The sequence below is a fragment of the Nannospalax galili genome, unplaced genomic scaffold, assembly GCF_000622305.1.
Source record: "Nannospalax galili isolate Female #2095 unplaced genomic scaffold, S.galili_v1.0 scaffold255, whole genome shotgun sequence".
NCBI lineage: Eukaryota > Metazoa > Chordata > Mammalia > Rodentia > Spalacidae > Nannospalax > Nannospalax galili.
In genome coordinates, this window is record NW_008338999.1 from 394314 (window position 1) to 416921 (window position 22608).

General features: G+C 35.7%; 1 protein-coding gene across 1 annotated transcript in view; it reads left to right on the forward strand.

The window, feature by feature from the left end:
• Abcd3 (ATP binding cassette subfamily D member 3) overlaps positions 1-22608 on the forward strand; it is a gene marked incomplete in the record, with an annotated part of 74920 nt that overhangs the window by 34168 nt on the left and 18144 nt on the right. Inside the window, 11 exon segments of the mRNA XM_008833666.3 lie at positions 717-815; positions 2765-2853; positions 9424-9493; positions 11161-11258; positions 11594-11717; positions 13063-13119; positions 15039-15181; positions 17146-17215; positions 19782-19851; positions 19938-20035; positions 20132-20223. Coding sequence (XP_008831888.1) covers positions 717-815; positions 2765-2853; positions 9424-9493; positions 11161-11258; positions 11594-11717; positions 13063-13119; positions 15039-15181; positions 17146-17215; positions 19782-19851; positions 19938-20035; positions 20132-20223 — 1010 coding nt within the window.

Below are 22608 nucleotides of genomic sequence, written 5' to 3' on the forward strand. Positions count from 1 at the left end.
TATCACCTTAAATGTCAGGAGATCTTTTGTGTCTTCTTGCCTGAACTATTCTTTTTGTCATGTCCCTGCCTAGTCTATTTATAATTATTTCTTGGTTTACTTTTGTCTGTGTTTCCTCTGCTAGAATATGAACTGTAAAGAACCTTTGAATTTATGAGGAAGAGAGAATGATCACTTGTTAAATGAGAAGTCTAGGAATCTGCAAGTTTCTTATTGATATTAGAGCACATCCTGTTCAGGATTTTTTAAAAAAAAGTTTCTATGAATTAAGGTGTGGAGGCTGGGAATATGAAACAGTATAGAATGCATATCTACCATGATGAGACCCTGTGTTCAGTCTCTATCATTGCAAAAAATAAAGTGAATCAGTAAATACTTGACCACTTCACTGTGAGACCTCATTCACTGTCGTGCACTTCACACAGCTTCATCCACACCGGCCACTTTGTTGTCTCTTACGCACTTAACATGCTTCACCTAATTATTTTTTCCCTGGCTTTTTCTTCTACTTGTGCTGTTCTTTTGAACATTACATCTCACCTCCTTTTTAGTGCCTAGATAATTGTTTGTTTGGTAGCTGTTTGAATGTGACAAACTGCTCAAGTCTGTACTCTCTAAATGAAACTGTCTACGTTGATATGAAATGTGGTTCTGTAACCATTATACATTCATTGCAGCTATCTAAAAGGTCGTTTTTTTCCCTCCCCTAAATGTAGAAAGAAGGGAAAAAAGAGCGAGCTGTGGTGGACAAGGTGTTTTTATCAAGGCTCTCACAGATCCTGAAAATCATGGTCCCTAGAACATTTTGTAAAGAGGTAAGACTTACGAAATTGTAAGGCCAAGTGTTCAACTTTCAAGGGTCATGAGATCAGAATAGTAAACCATAGTATTTCAGGTCAGATGTTTTCTGGGTAAGTAAAGAAGTCTACTTATTTGTCTATAAATTGTCACCTTTGGTGCAGGCAGTCTGGATCAGCGCCAGTTTTTAAATACTCTCTTGTTTATAAGAGTCAGCTTCATTCTATTCTGTGTGAAATGCTAGAATATGGCAGTCAACTACCTGGAATGCTGTGTTCTTCTATTGAAACTATTGACAGAAACATGATTAAAGCGGCAGAAACTTGTTTATTACATTGAGATGTTAATAAGTCATGTTAATATAGGATATGTTTGAGGGTTGCTTCTTGATATTTGTTTAAATATGTTTTTAAGATACCCCAAATAGTATCTGAGTTCTTCATTTTTAGGAAATAAGCTGGTTGTATGGAAAAAAAAAAGTTAAGATTACAGTTAAACTGACATCTATAGTGAACATTTATTAAAATGAATATATCTTCTGTTGTCAGTTGAATACCTAACTTCAGATTATAGGAGATGATGGGAAGATGATCTTTCTTGAATGCTAACTCTGGCAAACAAGCAGTAGCAGATGTCACAGCTCATTCACACAGACTTTCTTTGATAACTTATGACTTCATGCACTGCTTCTGTGCTTTAAATCTCTTCCTTTCATTTAAAGAGTGACACTTCCATATCTTCTCTTTTAAAAAATATTTGTCATAAAATTTGTATAAGTAATAGAGTCAATTGTCCTTCACTCTAGTAACATAGCAACCAACAAATCTCTTTCCCTAAAAGCCTTCTTTCGTGATGTTTGCTTCTAGGTTACTTTCATAATTTTCCAATTTAGAGAGCCTCTCACCTCTCCATTCTTTTGTTGTGTTGTTTGAATTTTTATGTGTATGAGTATTTTGCCTGCAATGTATATAAGTGCTGTACATGCAGTGCTTATAGAACTAGAAGAGGGTGTTGGATGCCCTGGAATTGGTTATAGATGATTGTTAGCCATCCTGTGGGTGCTAGAAGCCAAACTTGAGTTCTCTGCAAGAGCAGCTAGTGCTCTTAACCACTGAGCCATCTCTCTAGCCCTCTTGATAATTCATAATCAGTCTTCCCCAGTATTGCTAAAGCAGCATTCCCTACTCATCACTTTTTAACATCTTTTCTACTTACTGGAAGCTTACAATAATTTCATATTATCTAAACCTGCTGGATAAGCAACATGTGGTTGCATCGTGTGGTTTTAATCCCTTTTTTCTGTCAGATCTCATTTTTTTTCAGCCCTTAATCTTTGTTTTACTTGGTTTGTAATGCCATGGCTGCTTTTGCTCTTCCAGACCGTCTCATCCTAACACTTATAAGACGTTATACAAATATGCTTGCCTCAATTTGTTATTTTTTATGTATAAATTTTGCCTTAATAGCTCAAGTTGAAAGTCCTATGAAAACAGGGACAGTATTGGAGATTTTTTAAAAAACAAGTTGAAACTCATTTATTCGGTTTTTTTTTTGGCTTCATTATTTGGTAGTTTGTTCAGTTAATATAGTAACCATTACCATCGCTCTTTGTTAAAACAATATATTAAAAATAGAAGAAAGTTACAGCATACTAATTCAGGTAATCTACGTTACATCTCTAGTTTCTGCCATTGACTTTTGTGTGAAAGCAAGTCAGTTGACTGGTCTGGACTCATTGAATTGTAGATGAGAAAGATTGATCTATAAGTTCTCTAGCATATATGTTATAATCTTAAGTTCCCTTTAAACTGTATTTAAAATTACTCATAGATAAAATGTACTTTTAATAAAATGTAAAGTGTTGTTAGATTAAAGCTTTGAATTTTGAAACTAAAAATAATCTCCAAGGTATTGTTTCTTTTAACTTTTTAAAATTAGAAAGTTTACCATACTTGGTTTATTTTAGACAGGATACTTGATACTTATTGCTGTTATGCTGGTATCTCGAACATATTGTGATGTTTGGATGATTCAAAATGGGACACTCATTGAAAGGTACTTGTCCATTCACTTCTTTTTTTGTCTGTGAAATACTAATTTGCCTTGTATTTAAGCATTGCCTTTATAAGAAAAAATAAAGGGTAAAAGATACCGAAGTCCAGTAATGTATTTGTTCATTCATCTAAAACAGTTTTGTGGTGTTTCCTGTGTGTCAGACTCTATGTTGCACGATGATAGGAATAATAAAGAACAGGAGAAATTCTGGACCAAACCTTCCTGAGCAAGAGTGTGTACAGGATTAGAGACAAGCCAGAAATTAAAATGCAGTGTAACAGGTGTGATTAAAGAAATTTAAAAGAGCAACCAAGTATTGGATGTCTGAAATTATTGGTAATTTGGAGGAAAATAACAAAGCATTTTGATGAATCGTATTGACCATGCTTGTTAGAAGAAAAAAAAATTTATACTGTTCTGATTGTGAAGTTAGTGCTTTTTCATATTTTTTATTATATTCTGTCTGCATATTATCTTAATCATTGCAATGGTTAATTTTGGATTTAAAGCTGAAAACTGTCAGTTGGGGTATCTTGGGTTGTTATAGCATTCTTTTGTCCATGAATGAATTTATTGTATGATATGAATGTCAAAGTAAACAATTTTATTGGAATATTACATACTAGTATACAATATTTTACCAGAAAATTTCTTCTTTTTATTTTTACTTTTTGATCTTTTTAAGACAGGGTTTCCCTGTAGCCCCAGCTGGCCTGGAACTTGCTATGTAGACCAGGCTGGCCTTGAACTCACAGAGTTCCACGTGCCTGTGCCTCCCAAGTGTTGGGATTAAAGGCGTGCGGCCACCATGCCTAGCTCAGAAACTTTCTTAAACTGCATAATCTAAGACAGCTTTTTGGATGACAGACCTACACTTTTGAAATAGGCTTTTTCTTAGATCTTTGATTTCCTTCTTAAGAATCTACAGAAAGAATGTTTTATGCCCTGTTTTCTGACTCATTTGTCTAGGAAAATAAAGAAGTGACTGCACAGAATTAAAGCCCTTCATAGCATGCTCTTTGGAGTGTGAAAATTATATAGGCTTTTAAATTCAACATAGATCTCCCTGAAACCTGTGACCAGTCAGTTTCTGGAGCTACTAGTTTCTTATTCCTGCTGTTACATCTTTTATGTCCGCATTTTGGTTGAGTACACTTACCCTACTGTTTGTAGGTGTTTGTGTTTGTTTCCTACTTTGGAAGAAGAATTCACTCTTTTGTACTCTTGACTATGCCCATGTTTATCTCCTTGGTGCTATTCTACATTTTCAGTGTCAGGATTTGTTGGTTACATGATATTGTCTATTGTTGAAAGCTAAGCTACACACTGTGCTTTGGTAGTTACCTGTCTCTACAGCATTTTGTTTGTCCTAGAATTTGCTGTTGTTATTTTTTTTTAATTTTATTTTTATTTTACTTTTTACCGGTATGAGTATTTTGCTTGCATGTATGTAAATGTACCACATTGGTGCCTGGTGCTCATGGAAGCCAGAAGAGGATGACCAGTCCCTAGAACAGTAGTTAGGATCAATGTTAGCCACCATGTGGGTGCTAGGAACCAAACCCAGGCCCTCTGGAAGAACACCCAGTACTCTTCACTCTGCTAGCCATCTCTCCAGCCCCTTGTCCTGGTGTTTGTAAATTATAGACTTTTTTTTTTTGTGCCCTTTAGTGTTTTGTTACCGTTCTAATTCAACTTAAAATTTTTGACAGTACTGTAGAATTTTCATAATCTGCATAATGTTAATATGTTCAAACACACCAGGCAATCTAATTTTATGTCCCAGTTTTCACCCCCACCCCAGGGCCCTGTAGTTTCCTATTATTATCTTTCCTGTTTACTTTCTCATTTTGGCAGTCTTTCTGAGAAAGATTACAAAAAAGGGTAAAATTTTGAGACTTTGTGGATCTTAAACAGTCTTCAGTGTTCACATTTGATCAATAATTTAGCTGTGCCTATACATTCCAAGTTGAAGATCACTTTCATCAGAAATTTAGAAGCATCTCTCTGTGGCTTCTGAATTATCCATACAGTTTTAAGAACTACTGATGCCTGGGCCTCACTCAAGATTTCTGGTTCAGTTAGCCATCACTATTTGGACTATCCCAGGCGATTCCAATTTTCAGTGAAGTTTAAGAACCACCTGTCACCTACAGAGGGGCCTTGGATCTGTGCTGTGCTCATTGCCCTTCCTTAGAAAGGATTCTGCCCCCTCTTCCTTTTCCTTTTTCTTTTTTCTTTTAATAATTGTTGTGTTGCTGATATTTGGAAGTTTCATTGAATGTTGGTATGAACTTTTTCAGTATTCATTTTGCTGGGCACTGGGTGGATTCTTTTCAGTCTGGAAATTCATCCCTCATACTGGAAGAAAATTTAAGAAATGTTTTTTTTAATCCTTCTTATTTTTCTGGAATCCTTAGTCATCTCATCTTTAATTTTCTCTTCTTCTATTTTCGTGTCTGATACTTCATTTCTCTTAGCTAGAAAATTTCTTTAAATTTATTTTCCTGTGAATTTTGTTATGGTTTTGTTTCCAGGAGCTATCATTTGTATGGAAGCTCATTTTTATAGCACGTTTTCTATTTTTATTTTATGTGTGTGCATGTTTTGCCTGCGTGTATAAAAGTGTACCTGTGTTGTGCAGTGCTCATGGAGGCCAGAGAGGATGTCAGATTCTCAAGGAACTGGAGTTGAGGATGGTTGTTATCCATTATATGGATGCTGGGAACCGAACCTGGGGCCTCTGCAAGAGCAGCCAGTGTTCCAGCCTCTATAGCATGCTTTCTAATTAAGCATTTTTTTCATTTATAAAGCCATTAATTTTTTCTTTGTTATTTTGTTTTGTCAGTTAGCTCCCAGGTTTTCCTTGATGGTCTTTGTAAATGTTAGAGGATCTCCTCAAGCAGCCTGTGACTCTAGGCCAAGAAGTCACAGTTAAAGGTGAAGGCTTTAAAGTTAAAAGTTAAGGCTTGTTGATCATCTGGTCTCTCTTGAAGGGTATTTTTGAATCTTATTTGTGTGTGTGTGTGTGTGTGTGTGTGTGTGTGTGTGTTAGTGTACTTGTGTTTGTAAACGCATGCACACATGTGCTTAGTGAGGACTCAGACATTCTAAGACATTAAGCGTAAATGCATTGAAATGTTCATTTGTTCATTGCTGCTACTATATCAGCTCTAGGAGAAGTTTGTTTTTTCCCCCCAGCTCTGTTTATATAAGCTGTATGCCCAGGTAATGTAAGGCTTTTATGTAATAGATGTACAGAAAACATTTCTGTTCTTTCATGTGATTTATAAAATTAAAAATCTTTTCCTTTGATAATTTTATCTGTGATTTTAAGTGTCTTTCCAACTAGTATAGTTTCCTCAACTGTAACATTTTCTGCCTGTGGCAAACTGTACAGTTTATGTTTAATACAAGCATCATATTAAGTACCTGTATAGACTCACATTAAGAATGCTGCAGACTTGAAAATTACTTTATCTCAAAGACTAAGATGAAAAATTATCTTTCTGAAGTTTTCTCCTTTCATTCAGGTTTTATAAATTGATGATTTTGTAATCCAAAACAGTATTAATTTTCATAAACTAAGGATTTCCAGTTTTTAAAAATTAAAGTTCATTAGTACTTACTTACAAAAAAAGTTACAGCATACAGAAATATTCAAGGAATTAAAAAACATAATTTAAAATTCAGAGCTTTCTGTGTGGTAACAGCCTGATATGGACTCATATGTGGGCAAGTTCCAATTTTTATTGAGTTGATTCTCTTAAATTCGTACTAACCTGGAAAATGCATTGCCGAAAGTAGGTGACACATAATTTAACTGATGATGGCAGACAAAAGGAAAGCCATGTAGTGAGCCAGTTTGGAATTCTGTTAGTCAACCTATTGGCTGTTGTTCTAACTGTATTTTTTTTTTAATGTGTATGAGTACATTGCCTGCATGTATGTAAGTGTGCCTGTGTTGTGCAGTGCTCTCGAGAGAGATCAGAAAAGAGCGTCAGAGTCCCTAGAACTGGATGGAGTTAAAGACCGTTGTTAGCTGCCATGTGGGTGCTGGGAATGAAACCCAGGTTCTCTGCAAGAGCAGCCAGTGCTTTTAATATATGAGCCACCTCTCCAGCTACCTTATTTATTTTTCTTAATATTCTTTTTTGGGATTCGCCTGTCCCCTACCAGACGCACGCATGCACGCGCACACGCACAGGAACTGGATATGGTGGCATACACCTGTAATCCCAGCTCTAAGGAGACTTACGCAGGAGGATTGCAAATTTGGGACCATCCTGTGCTGTATTATAGGACCCTGTTCAAAATAAAAGAGAACAAAATTTTGATATTCTTGAAATATGTAGAAAAGTTGCAAGAATGCAGGGAACTTTCTCATACATTTAGTCCTTATTTGCCAATTGTAAAATGCCCAGTTTAAAGTTTATTGTTAACTTTCTCCTAAGTAAAATATTTTTTACTTCTGTCATGTATTGACTCTTTGATAGTTGGTTAAATATTAATATTTAATAATTGTCAAAATTGAAATATTTTAAGTATTGCACATTCATAGTGCACTAATTTGAAAAATTAACACAGTTCTCTGTCTCACTATGAAAGCTACATTGTGAATGAATTTATCTGTTGTTTCCTTTTGGCTCTTCCTAAGCAGGTCTAGAGTTTCCAGGAAGCTTGTAGTTCTTAATGTACTTCATTTTAATTTCTTTCATATTTAAGACTTATTTGTTTGTAATGGCTGAAAAGTTTGTAGAATGGGAAATCATATTAAGATAGCGTCTGTAAGATAGAAAATAGTGTGAGGAAGCCTTCCTAGCTGTTGCTGCTTTATCGAACCATGAAGATATATTTCATCTAGTACTTTCATCTAGTAGGCTATAAACATATTGTAAAAGTACCAAACAATCTTTTTTACATATCCTTATATCTTTTGGAAGTAACAATGACTAGATTACACTTTGTTAATTTTTTTCTTTTGCAGTGGAATAATAAGCAGAAATATGGCTTTATTCAAGGAGCCATTTTTTAAATTTATAGCTGCTACTCCAGTGGTAAACAGTGCTGCACGGTGGCATGTGCTTTACCACAGTGTTACGATCTGAGTGTCTCACAGCTTGGGAAGCACTAGAGTGTGGTCTTCTGTAGTTTGGTTCCATTTTAACTTAAGCTTCTAAGCTTTTTTGCACTGTTCTAATTGCTTCATGTTTCCAGCATTCTTAATGCTACAAACTGTTTTTGTGCAGTTCCATTTTAACTTTCTTCTGATTCAGCCATTAAAAAACAACAGTGTTTCGAGAGTTATAGCAAAATTGGCTCTTGAAGTTTTTCTATTAGTCTAAGATAACATTTCCTAAAAGTTTTGTTAAGGAAATATGGCATACTATAAACATCATTTAGATTTTTATATATTAAAATCTTTGAGAAGTTCTTCAGTAAAGATGTTTGTTAACTTTGTTTAACCCAGAATTCCCCAAATTTATTTTCCTACTCCCTCATAAAAATGAAATATTTCTTTATCATATACCAGTCATAGACTTTAGAGATCTAGGAAAATAACTGCAGTGTTTCACAAATATATATGCGATTACATTTGGGGATATTAATAAGGATTCTTTGAAAAGAAAATTCTGTGATCAAATAAGTCATGTCTTTTTAATACATTCATACACATAGTATACTCATCATAATGGCTTATAAATTTTTAAAGTAGTAAAGCCCTCACTTTAAGTTCTTAGTATGTATTTTAAAAGCATAAATATGTAAAACAGACCAAAAGCAGATAAAAGAGGAGGTGGTTTTGTTGAACTGTGTCAAAGGACCTGAAGCCTCTACAGAACTATTCTGAGGCTTCTCTGATGTGTCAACTAGTCCCAGGACCCACAGGTGAAGTCTCATTACTCACCTTCTCTTCTGAGAAACCTTTAGTAGAGTTTGATCAGGTTGTCTAGGCTGTTTATTTTCCATTAATGGAAGAATTGAATAGTTGCAACAAGAACTTTAAGGCCCACAAAGCCTAGACTATTTAGACTAGGCCCTTTAATGTAAAAATTGGCTCATCAGATTCTCTTTAGTCTTTTTGCCATCATTAGTTCATTTCAGTGAGAATCAAGGGTGCTAAAATATTTGAAGCAAGCAGCTATTTAATTTATCCATAGTATCCCAGAATTCTTGGGGCTATAAAGTTGTTAGTCGATTCACCATCTAGATTTCATTTATAGCAGCTTAAACTTGTGTGTCGTGTGTGTCGTGTGTGTGTGTGGGTGGTTTGAGGGAATCTAACCCAGAACCTTGCACATGCTAACTAAGCACAGATTCTACCACTGGGTACATCTGTAGCCCCTAGGATACCATTTTTATTTCACCTTGTTGTCTATAGAGTCAAATTCAAGCAAGCTGTTTGAAATAATTTTTCAAAAGTTGAAAACATGTTTGTAAGAATTTTTTCATTTTTTAAAATTATTTGATTCAGCAGAAATTCCCAAGAATAATTTTAAAGCCTTATAGTTTTCTGGTGTTAGGTTTTACTTCTTTTGCATCTAATGCATTGCATGTGGTGGTTTGCAGTGGTATCATTGGTCGTAGCAGAAAAGATTTCAAGAGATACTTACTCAACTTCATCGCTGCCATGCCTCTTGTAAGTTCACTTCCTTAAAAGCCTTACTGATTCTTAACAGCTTTAAGAACTTTTACTTAATAAATTCTTTAAAGATTTGTGATATTAAGTTCAAATTTTGTAGTTTATAGCTTAATTTTTCAGTGTAAACTTTTATACTTGACTGAAAACTTAAATTGTGTTTAGTTTAATAATTTATGTTAGGATACATGTGATCATACTTTTTTTCTTCTCTATTTTCTGCCTTTTTTCTTTTTCTCCCTCCCCTCCTCCCTCCTTCTCTCTCTCCTTCCCTTTCTCTCCTAACCAGTTTTTCTCTGATGTTTAGCAGCATTCTGTTAAATGACAGTAACACCCCTTTCCCACTTGGGCTAAAATATTTCTAGTTTGCCAAATTGGGAGTGATACAGGGCAAATCATCTGAGAGCTATTAATTTAAAACATAAACTTACTGTAACTTGAGCCACTGTTAAATTGGGATTTATTATCTGAATTTATTTACAAATTTGCTAAAAATTAAAAAAATTTTTTTTTGTATTTCATGTGTATGAGTGTTTTGCCTGCCTGCCTGCCTACCTGCCTTCCTGTAAATGCACTTGAGTTATACAGTGTCTGTGGAGGCCAGAAGAGGGTTTCAGATCCCCTGGAACTGGAATAAGGATGGTTGCTAGCCACCATGTGGGTGCTGGGGATCCAACTTGGGTCCTCTGCAAGAGCAGACAGTGTTCCTGTTTTAATTTAAAACATAATGCTTTTCTTAGCTTGGTCCTTTTTTTTTTTTTTTTTTTTTTTTTTTTTTTTAAAAATTGGCCCTATAAGACATTTCGTGTTGCAGATTTGAGGGGAGAAAAGAGAAGCTTGTTTGTGAAATCTAATTAAACTCTAGCTTACTAAAGCTTAAGAATGGGCATGCAGAAGTTTTAAACCTTTCAAAATAAAGAATTGAGATAAGCATCAGACATCAAGATTGGGATTCAGTATAAAACCACTGTTCTCGCCATAGCATTAGGACACTCTGAGTGCTGTTGAGTTTAGACTAGGAAATCATCGCGGAATTAATGTTAATAATGGAAAAGGTTAGTGAGGATGATTCTAGAAGTAGCCTGGAAAATAGCATTAGATCGTATAAAATTTATACCAGTTTTGTTTAAGCAAGACACATAGTGTGAATAGAATTCCGTTGTCTAGGGCAGTGTTGATAGGAAGTATAAATGTAAGTATTTGAACTTCTGAAGTCAGGTCTTTACCTCAGTTAGAACAATGAAAGATTTGAATTGAGTATGGTAACTCATACCTTTGATCCCAGCACTCTGGAGGCAGAAGGCAGAGTCAGGAGGATCTCTGTGAGTTCCAGACCAACCAGGGCTACATAGTGAGACCCTGTTTAAAAATGTGTGTGTGTGAAAGATTTGTATTTTTTACTTACCTCCCTAAAATGGCAATATAGATCTCATAATTAATAATATTTTTAAATTAAACTCCAGATATATTTAACTTAAGCCAATTGCATGTGATTTAGCTTGTTCTTTTTATATTTATAAATTCTCAATAAAATAGAGTTGAATTATAATTTGAACTAACAGTCACACAAATCAGAACTTGCAGATACAGCAACTAATGGAGAAGTAAATTGCAGTTTAGTAAGTAGAAGTGAAGCAAAACCATTAATATCTGTTTGTTTGTTTTAGATATCTCTGGTTAATAACTTCCTGAAGTATGGGTTAAATGAACTCAAACTGTGCTTCCGTGTAAGACTCACTAGATACCTCTATGAGGAATATCTCCAGTAAGTGTTACCCTGTTTTAAAATTCTAAGTACTTAAATTGAACAGTGATGTTTGTGATGCTGTGGTTTTAGAGGGTTTTCTTTATTTATAAGGTATCTTTTTAAGAAAATGGCTCTGAGACTAGGGGCGTATTTGGGAGTGACCTATCAGTGATTGGAACTGTGGTCCTGGCTTTTATTAACTGCCAGGACACCCTTCTCTGTTCTAACATTGTTAGGACAATCCTAAGGGTCTCCAAACTCTCTGTATGTTCTTGCAGTAGGTAGTGTGATGTGAACATGTACTGTTTTCTGTAATCACTTGTTCTAAAATCATTGTCTAATTGCTATTTTAGAGCTTTCACATACTATAAAATGGGAAACCTGGACAACAGAATAGCCAATCCAGACCAGCTGCTTACACAAGATGTAGAAAAATTTTGTAACAGTGTAGTTGATCTGTATTCAAATCTTAGCAAGGTAAGTTTACCTACTTAAGAAAAATTTCCTTGTTAGATTTGTTGAATTTTTAATCCAAGCAAATTTACATAGAATTGATTGGGTAGAAGAGCAGCATATAAATAATTCTTTTAAAAGAAAATTAGAACAATTATAATAGTTTTAATTATATAATTACTTAACTTAAAAATCTTCTGTGAAGTGTTTTGACTTAGAATTAATAGTGTCATATGAAGATCTTATAAGAGTTTTATGCTGACTTCAGTCATATGCTTTCTTTACCTGTAAGTAACTTCTAGCAGTTGTTGCAGGTCAGCTTCTCAGGCTGTATTTCTTTTTTTATTTATTTTTTCTTTTCTCCTATTATTATTGTTTTTTCACATGTATGAGCATATTGCTTGTATGTGTGTTAGTGTGCCCGTGTTGTGCAGTGCCCACAGAGGACAGAAGAGGGTGTTGGATTCCCTACAGCTAGAGTTACAGCTGTTAGCCACCATGTGAGTGCTGGGATTCGAACCCGGGTCTTCTGCAAGAACAGCCAGTGCTCTTAACCACTGAGCCATCTCTCCAGCCCCTTCAGGCTGTATTTATAGTTCCACATCCATGAAACTAGACAAGACACTTCTGTGTCTCTTCTTCTGCGAGAGTGTGTGTTTGTGTGTGCACACGTGTGTGTGTGTGTGTGTGTGTGTGTGTGTGTGTGTGTGTTCATGCGGGCCAATCCCAAAGCATGCATGTGAAGATCGGGACAGCTTCCACCATCAGCTCTCCCAGTCTACCTGGATTGAGACAGGGTCCCTCTGGTTCTGGTAATCCCCTATCTCAGCTCCTTTCACGGTAGGGACATGCTGGGATTACAGGTGTTTGTGCTACTTTGTCCAGCTTTTATGTGGGTTCTGGAGATCTGAATTCAGGTTGTCAGGCTTGTATAGCAAGTGCTTATCTACTGAGCCATTTCTCTAGCACTTCTCTTCTTCACTATCATTAATACAAGATTCAAGCAAATTTTGTCTGCAGACTATTATATATTCTTTCATCTTGGCATTTGAACAAATCTGTAGCTCATATCTTGTCACACTGCAGTAGAGAAGTGTTATGAAATTAGTTCATTATAGTGTTTGGGTTTGTTTGTTTGTTGTTGTTTGAAACAGGGTCTCCTTGTAGCCCTAGCTGACCTAGAACTCCCTACATAAACCAGACTGGCCACCACACCTGGCTGTGTTTGCTGTTTTAAATGTTGGTTTGATAATTATGAATTATTTTTTTTTGTCAGTACCTTTAAATATATTTGAATTTTAAAAATATTTCTAGCTTCTTAATGTGAGACAAAAAATCTAATTCTATATATTCTATGTTTATTTTACAGCCATTTTTAGACATAGTTTTGTATATTTTCAAGTTAACAAGTGCAATTGGAGCTCAGGTGAGTCTACTTTTAGTGTGTGTGTGTGTGTGTGTGTGTGTGTGTGTGCCTACCATGGTATGTGTGTGAAGGGCAGATGACAATATGAGGGCTCTTGCCTTCTACCATATGGTATTCCATGGATCTAACTCAGATCCTCAGACTTGGTAGCAAGCATCTATTGACTAAGCCCTGGTCTACTTTTAAAAATGCTACAATACTGTTTTGTGATAAATGTGATGGTTGAAGAATTTTTTATATCTCAAAGAAGAAACATTTTAAACATACCTAATGTGGTTATAAAATAATACTATGCTAGAGATTAAAAAAAATCCTAATTTGGCCTTTTAATATCTTTTAAATCAAATACTGAATTTTTTTTTTCTGGAAGTAGTAACCAGAAGTACTTAACCATACATTGCACACATTGGACACTTTTTGTTGCAAAGTGATGTCAAAAAATAGATTTGGTAGTAAACCATTTTAATATAAAATTAGAATAAAGTTTGAGCAATAGACCCAGAATGAGTATAATAGTCATAAGAGTGTTTTATAATAATATAAATTGTTGGCTAGTCCATGAGTCTTATCCTCCCATCTCTGGTATTTGTGGTGACAAGAATCTCTTTTCTCTAAATATTTTCAATGAAGTCTAACTTTAATCACTATTTTAATATTATTGTTATATATTTATAGAAAACCATGTAACAGTGTGTTGATTTTATGTATCTGTGTATATGTGTTTATGTATTTTATTGTTGATTAATAACTTACTTGGTAGATTTTATTGCTTTTCCAGAACATGGGAAAGCAGTTTTTTGCTGAATTTTCTATTTTTCTCTTTAGTACTCTGTGATTCAGGTTTAATCATTCTCATAGCTTATTGTATCATAAGAAAGTGAATAGACCTACTCATCTTTCTTATCTCTGTGCTGTAATTTAGTTTTCTTACATTTTTATCAACTTACATACAAATTTGAGCCTGCATTTCTTAAAAGCAGTTTTAGCATCTCTGGCTCATTTGCTATAGTTCTTGAAATACATTGAATCAATTAGATTTTGAAAAATTTTGGAAGTCTTGATACACATACATCCATTTACACTGTGCTAGATAGAAAGTGAGTGAGTTCCTGTTGAAGAGAAATTACTATACAGTGGTGGAAAAGTAGTTCTTCGGCCATTATAATGAAGGCTGTTAAGTCTAATAATGGAAGTTTCAAGGAAGTATTTATGACTATAAGAAATGGAGCTAGTATTTGAGCTGTTTGAGGAGATATTTAGATGTCCATTAGATTGGTTAAGCTTGTCAGATGTAAGAACATCCTCGAAGTATGGGCTCAAGATGAGCTGAAGCTTCACAAGATGGTCAGTGGGTTATGAGGTCATTTACAGAGTGGGAAAATAAAGAAACCAAAAGCATGCTGTACATACAAGCTGAGAAAGGCAGCTAGCTTGTTTAAGGGAATTGAACTGGAGACATCTATACATTGAGGTGAGGATATATGGTACTTACTTCACAATAATATCTTGTGAAGAAGGATTGGGACTAGCGGTATACATTTAGGATAAGAAGAGAGCTGAGGAAGGAATTCACGGGAACATTAACACTGAAATAGAAAGCAAAAAAGAGCTCTGAGAATTATTGTGCTGTCTTGAGCGAGAGTAGCAAGACGAGTTCCAGCAGAAGATGGATGACAGATGGTAAGAACCATAAATAGGAGTTTCTAGGTGAGCAGATGTTGGGGTGGGGAGCTACAGGGGTTGGAGTACATAATGGAAGTGTAGAGGCTACCATTTCTTTTTTTCAGGAAAGAAACAAAATAATAAAAGGAACAGCTTCTCTCAAAGTCTCAAGTTAATTATAGCAATTCTACATGTTTGCACCCATTGGATTTTATAATGTCCTTAAGTTCTGTGTATCATTCTTTCATTAATAATAGGGCCCAGCAAGTATGATGGCCTACTTGGTTATTTCTGGGCTATTTCTAACTCGTCTTAGAAGACCAATTGGTAAGATGACAATAACAGAGCAGAAGTATGAAGGTGAATATAGATATGTCAATTCCCGACTTATCACAAATAGGTAAGAAGAAACCTATTAAAACTTAATGCAAATTTATTTTATGGATATTGATGTTACTTGTATTGACTCTGAAAAAGCTATTAATGCAATTACTGAAATAGTGTGGATTTCTCCTTGTTCTGAAAATAGACATTATGAAGGATAGGTTTTATAAGTAGAAATTCCCCCTTGTTTCAAAGCCTTTTTCTTATTAGCCATGTAGTTTCCTTGATCTACCTCTTCATGTCTTCTGTTAACTGATTAAAATTTCATTTTAAATTTAGTCATAATTCAAATTGAAATTTGCTTGTAGTTAGCCAAAGAAAGCTTTGCCTTAATTTATCCGTAAACATTTTAAAGGTGTGACTGTTTGTAGTGCTCCATAATTCTGTTTTCCAGATTTTTTTTTGTGGGAGCAGGGAAGAGGTGCTAGGATTGGGGCCTCAGGACCTCTTGAATGCTAGGCAGGTACTGTATCACTGAGGTAATGTCCTTTGAGCTCCAGATGGATGAAATCTAAAATAGGAAAAAAAAAAAACAAAACTTGGAAGCCTCCCTACTAGTTTCAAAATCTGCCCCTTCTACTTACCAGTTGTATATTACATGATTTTAGTAAGTTATTGTCTAACTTTGCTTTTTTTATAGTAAGTAGACAATACCATTGTTGTAAAGATTATGTTTTATATACATGCTTCTAGTTCAGTGTTTGATCTTGAGCAAGTGTTCTAAATTTTCATGTATCCATCTATCTATTGTAAGTCAATCTTGAGGGTCCTAATATTTATTTAGTACTAGATTATTCGATAGGAAGTTACAAAATTACTTAGAAATTACTCTCTTAATAGTTCCCTCTTCCCTTACTTGCTTGGTTTGTTAATGTTACTAATTTTATATATGGAATTTCATCCTATAGGTAGGTAGGGGAATATAGGGTAGAATAGGTAAAACATGATATATAGGATGCTTTCTGCTATAAAAGCAAACATCGCTCCAAAAGGCTCCAGCAGTAGAGACATTAGGTGCTTCACATAAGATCCCTTAAGACAGAGCAGTCCCAGGGACAGCAGGATCAACTGTGGCTCTTATTGAATATTCTCTTGGCTCTGTCCTGCTTTGTATTCTGTCCCTTTACTTGAGTTAATTCTTGTGATTACAACATGGCAAAAGCAGTTCCAGGTATCACCAACCTTTCTCCCTTGCAAAATGGTCCAGAAACAAAGAGGAGACATTACTTCTGGTATTTCTTTAAGAGATACCTTTCAGCTAGGCATGGTGGTGCACACCTGTAGTCGCAGGTCTGTGAAGGCAAAGACAGGTGGATCTCTGTGAGATCAAGGCTAGCCTGGTTTACATAGTGAGTTCCAGGTTATCTGGGGCTACAGGGAGACCATGTATCAAAAAAAAAACAAAAAAACAAACAAAAAAAAAACCCTTTCATCTTTCATTTGTGCTTAAACAGACACTATGGGCTGAGTTCAATCCTCCAAACCACATAAAAGTAGGAGAGAACCAACCAATTCCACAAAGTTGTCCTCTGACCTCCATATGTACTCCATGGCACTCCCCCCCATAATAATAATAAAATAAATGAGTAATCATACATAGATATAACTAAGAACATACTTGGTGTAAGTCAAGCCAAGAACTGTATTTGAGCTTTAGCTCTTAGCAAAGATGATGGGAGTACAGGAGCACACCAGACTGAACACAGACTGGACTTCCACCTATGTCATATGAAACCTGCCTGTAAAAGGTACAATGGACTGATGCTCACAAATTGTAAATGAGGCAGAAGAAGAAGATACTGTGGCATGAAGACCAATTCATTTAGGCTGGGGCAGACATAGACTACAAGTGAAATTATAGGAAAGAGGAAGGAACAACAGAAAAATATAAGTAGCAATGCCTCGTTGAATGCTGCATTTCAGTTATTTTCTAGGGTTGGGTAAGATTGAAGTTAATTTCTAAATTATTGTCTTTGATAGTGAGGAAATCGCCTTTTACAATGGGAATAAAAGAGAAAAGCAGACAATCCACTCAGTCTTCCGAAAACTGGTAAGATTTGTACTTGAGGTTTATGTATTTTTTTATTTATGCATATGTATAAATATTATATATAGTTATTTAAAGGTGTATATTTTAAATAGCAAGAGTCTTTATATTGTATTTTAAATTTAAAATGAGTTTAAAAACTATCATATCTATTCATTAAATGGATAGATTTATTAATATAATCCTAAATGTATCTTTATGGTAACTACTAAAGGAGCCTTATTGAGTCAATAATTTAGTGGTTCCCACAGATCGGTAAAGATTATGTAGAACGGGTCAACAAACTCTATCGAGGACAGACTAATATGTATAGATTTTAAATATGTTTAGATTGTTCAGCTTTACTGCTCAGATGGTCACATACAATACATGGATGAGTGACTGTGGCTGTGCTACTTTGCTAATGAAACAAGTTACAAAACAAGTGACATGCTGAATTTTCACTGTGGGTCATAGTTTGCTGACGTTTGGTTTCGGATATAGCGATTTCTTTAAAAACAATTTTTCTCTACTTAGAAATTTTGAATTCAAGTAATTTTATTCATGAAAAGATGTTAAGTACCATCTAGGGTGCTTGGTAGGTGGCCATCATTAGGTGATAATGATAATTAGGTGGTAAACATGATGGATCAATCTTGCCTTCAGGAAGTTAACATTTAGTGGTAATTTGTGAAATTATATGTGTTTTAAGAGGATTAAAAGGTTGTTTCAAAAATTGAGTTTTGAGGGGATGGAGAGGTGGTTCAATGGTTAAGAGCACTGTCTGCTCTTGCAGGGGACCCAGGTTTGGTTCCCAGTACCCACATGACAGCTAACAACTATCTGTATCTCCAGTTCCAGGGGATCCAACACCCTCCTCTTACCTCCATGGATGTTTCATAGCACCGGTGCACTTATATACATGTAGGCAATACACTCACACACATTAAATAAATAAATAAATAAATTAATTAATTAATAATATTTAAAAAATTGTATTTTTGCCTTTTAACATGATCAAGTTTGTTGTTGTTTCGTTTTTTGAGACAGGATATCCCTGTAGCACTAACTGGCCTGGAACTCCCTTTGGAGACCAGACTGGCCTCAAGATCCGCCTGCCTTTACCTCTCCAGTGCTGGTATTAAAGGCATGTGCTGCCGTGCCCAGCCCTGACTGAGTTCCTAACGGTGTTCGTTGATAAAGTGCACTTGTAGCAGCACTTCAGTCCAAAGACTGCTGTTCACTTGCTTGCTTTTCTTATTGCTTATTTTTGGTCTCAACCTATGGTTTACTAATATTTTATTGAGGCTTTGCCTTTTGATTAGCATATTTGAAATGGCTTCTGACAGTTCCCTCTCTTTTTAAATTGTATTTCCTTAAATGCAATTTGCAGTTTATAATTAACTTGGTATGTTTTGTTTTGTTTTTTGTTTTGTTTTGTTTTGTTTTGTTTTGTTTTGTTTTGTTTTGTTGCTTGATGTCTGGTTGTTCTGTGTATGTAGCACAGGATAACCTCAAACTCATTATGCCAAGGCTGGCCTCAAAGTTATAGCACTTAGCATCCTGAGTGCTAGATTAAAGGCTAGTTAGTGTTAATAACACTAACAAACCTCTTTGTACTTAGCAAGTCCACACTTGAGTGGAAAATATAGTTAATTTATAAGCAATTGAATGGTCTATGTAATTTCAGATCGTAATAAATTCTGTGACTAAAATGAAGTAGAATAAAGGGATGGAGTGTGATGGAGGCTATTGCTGAATTTATTGAACTGGAATGGCCAAGAAGTCTTTCCTGAGGCAGTTATAGTTAATCAGAAACCCACATGAAGTATGATTTAGTCACAAAATGTAAATATCTAGAAAGAAAGCATTGGTGGTAGAGGGAACAGCAGGAGGGAGCCTTAAGAGAGGAACAAGCTCCAGGCACCATTGTTTCTGGAGCTCAGCAGGAAAGAGCAAAGTAAAAGCGGAGGACCTTGAAAACATCCCAGTTGGCCCAACCATGCGACACCTTGAATAAGGTGATGGGAGGTCTGAACCTTTTAAAACTGCAGAATCAGAAGTGTTTTTTAGGCTTGTAATTTTGAGGTAAGCCATGCTTAGATTAAGGTTACAGACTCAGACTGTGTGACACTGCATTCAGATTAGGTGGCATCTAACTCAAGATAAAGCACAGTCCAAAAGTCTCCATCAAAGCTAACCACTAAGTACCAGTTTGGACAGTTAGTGTTGTGTCTGAATTAGTTCAGCCCTCCTTTCTGCTTTGGTTATTGATGAATTTGAATATATATCTGTCTGGCAATATTGTGAATATAAGTACGGATTGTGTTTTATGTGTAAGGGAAACAACATTGTTAAAATTGTGCAACTTCCATCCTGTTTGTTTAAGACTGGTTTGATGAAGTGTTTGGTTGGCATCTGTTTTGTACTCAGGCTTGTACTCAGCAAAGTGTAGTGTATCAAAGAGCCAGAAATCTAGCCACTCAGTAAATGCATGTTTATTAATGAGCTATACAGTCTGCTTTATCTTCAGGGACAATTAAATTTTTATGTGCAAAGAAAAATATATTTTTCTTTTGTTTTCTGTCAGGTGGAACACCTACATAATTTCATTTTCTTTCGGTTTTCTATGGGATTCATTGATAGCATCATTGCCAAATGTAAGTATGTTTTAAAAGAGATGATACAGTATAATTTGTGGGAAAGAGACATGATGACATTTTAAATCTTAACTGTTTTGTTCTAGATATTGCCACTGTAGTCGGTTACTTAGTTGTCAGCCATCCTTTCCTGGATTTGTCTCATCCTCGGCATCTTCAGAGTACACATTCAGAGCTCCTAGAGGTGAAGTAATGATAGTAATGCAATGAAGATGCACAGTTATGGCCTTATTTTCATTTTACAAATGGGAGCAAAATCTAATACTTATTTCTCTTTAAGGATTACTACCAAAGTGGAAGAATGCTTTTGAGGATGTCTCAAGCTTTGGGTCGAATAGTTTTGGCTGGGCGTGAAATGACCAGGCTGGCTGGGTAAGATTAGTTTGATAAGCAGTGACTGAGAGTGATGTCTGAACGTATGTTGTCCTTACTGTGGTGGTTCTGATAGAAAATTAAGGAAGACTTTTCTCTGACAGTGCACTGTTCATGATTCCTGAAGACAGCCATTTTGAGCCTTAACTAGAGCTATTTGTTTTATGACACCAGCCACCCTTGGATAATGGAAAGTGATGGCTCTTGGCAGTCTGAACTTACAGAAATTTAAGTCAGATAGAACTTACATTTAAACATTTTTGTTTTCCACTATAGATTTTTTTCCCCCTTTACAATTTATACTGGTAGCTTAGCTAAATAAGTGAACAGATGTTGATTTTAATGAATAAAAATGGAAAGTTAACTTGTGGTATTTGTGGGTGTGGCTGTAGTCATAGTCATGTCCCCTGGTGTAAAATTATTTTTAGTTCTTTGAGTGGGATTAAATATTTCAAAAGCTAGTATAGAAGGCATGGCATGGTGAAAAAACAAAAACCCAGACACAGCACCAGAATGTGAAAACACCACGAACTTCATTGCTTGAGGTTTGATAACCTAGTCTTTTATAGCTTGTGATCCATCTTCGTATTCTTTCCTCTGTTCCCTCTATCCTGCTTGATAGTGAGGTCTTGGTAACAAGAAAGAAGTTTTAAGCCACTGCAAGGAATCTCTTGTTCTTAAGAAGTTGGCATTTGTTGCACATGTTAATAACTTTTCTCAGGCTGTTAGACATTAATGGCATGTGGGGTTTCTCTACTCCTTGAGGTTTCTTTACCCCCCCCCCAACTGTTTTATTAAGGAGTACTTGGTATATAAAAAACTTCATATTTAATGCATACAGTTTGGTATATATGGGGACAAGTTATGCATTTGTGAGGCTATCAACACCAAAAACATAAATATATCTATCACCTCCCAAGGTTTCCTTTTGGGAATTTGTTTGTTATTCACACACACAAAATCCCATTTTGTTCCATGTTACTCATATTCTCCAACCTCTTGTCACTGGCTTTAATTTCTATTGCCTGTTCTCTATCAGATATTAATAATTCTTCATCTTAGGGCTGGAGAGATGGCTTTGTGGTTAAGAGCACTGCTGCTCTTGCAGAGGACTTGGATTTGGTTCTCAGCACCCACGTGGCAGCTAATAACTGTATATAAGCACTCTATAGCCTGTTTTCTGCACATTGGCTTTTTGTGGGTTTCTGTGTTAATCACCATCTGCTACATAAGGAAACTTCTCTGGTGAGAGTTGAGAGATGCATTCATCCTGTGAGTAGAGGTTGCATTGAAGATGTGTCACTTAGTGTTAAGTGTCTCACAGATACTTATTCTCTATGTTTGGCCAGTACTAGAACTCTGTAATAGTCTCCATCTGTTGCAAAAAGAAGCTTCTTTGATGAAGGGTGAAAGGTACATGTGTCTGTAGGTATAAGGATGCATATTTAGAATAAATTAAGACATTGCATTGGTCTAAGAATGTGGCAAAAGTAGGTTTTTCTCTAGGATCTTTGACCTCTTCAGTCAAGTGTATTTGGCTATGTTTACAGTACCACACATGAGCTCCCTCACATTGAATGGGACTTATTTCGAATTAGACAGCTGTTGATTACCCCCAAGAAAAAAGTACACTATTGTACCAATATTGATAGTATCTGGGCCAGTCATTGTTTATTAGACTTCATAGTCCAGTAGGATTATTGATTGGTTTTCTCCCTTGGCAGCTTGTATAGTAACCTCTGATACCATGAGAGCTAGTCTTTAGGGAGGAGGCTTCCAGGATAGTTCTAGCTCTATTGCTCCAAGTCCTGTGTTGAAATATGTCCTGTCTTCAGCAATAGGGTATTACCTTCAAGTTCCAGGAGGCAATCAAGGACTGTGGCAGCCTATGTTATTTTGGGAATCTCTTGGACTACCTTGCCCAGCAACTGAAAGTGAGGGTTCTCTTGCCTGGCACTGTGTTTTTTTGTGATATAGCTTTCAGCTCTACATATGCACTTGTATAACTGTTGTACGTATATTTTTCAGTACGACTTTGAAATAATACATTTCTCTCTGGTTTTTCATATCATCTAAGCATTATTTATCTCTCCGCTCACTTTATCTTTTTCCTCTCTTCAGAATATGAAAGAGGGAAAACCCTCAATTCTTCCTGTTTGTAGGGAAGCAGTATGCATTTGGTGTGCATCTAGTGTGTTCTTCCCTTGGATAGAAAGGCCTCATTTATACCTAACAGTAGGTCATTCTAGCAGGTACTGCTGGGTCCGAGATGCATACCAGCAGGCATGCTTTTGCATCCAAGGGAAACTTTCTTAAAGTTCTAACAGCAAACAAATACTGTTGTCTTACCTCTTAATGAAGGGCTGTTGAGATGAAGATGCCAGG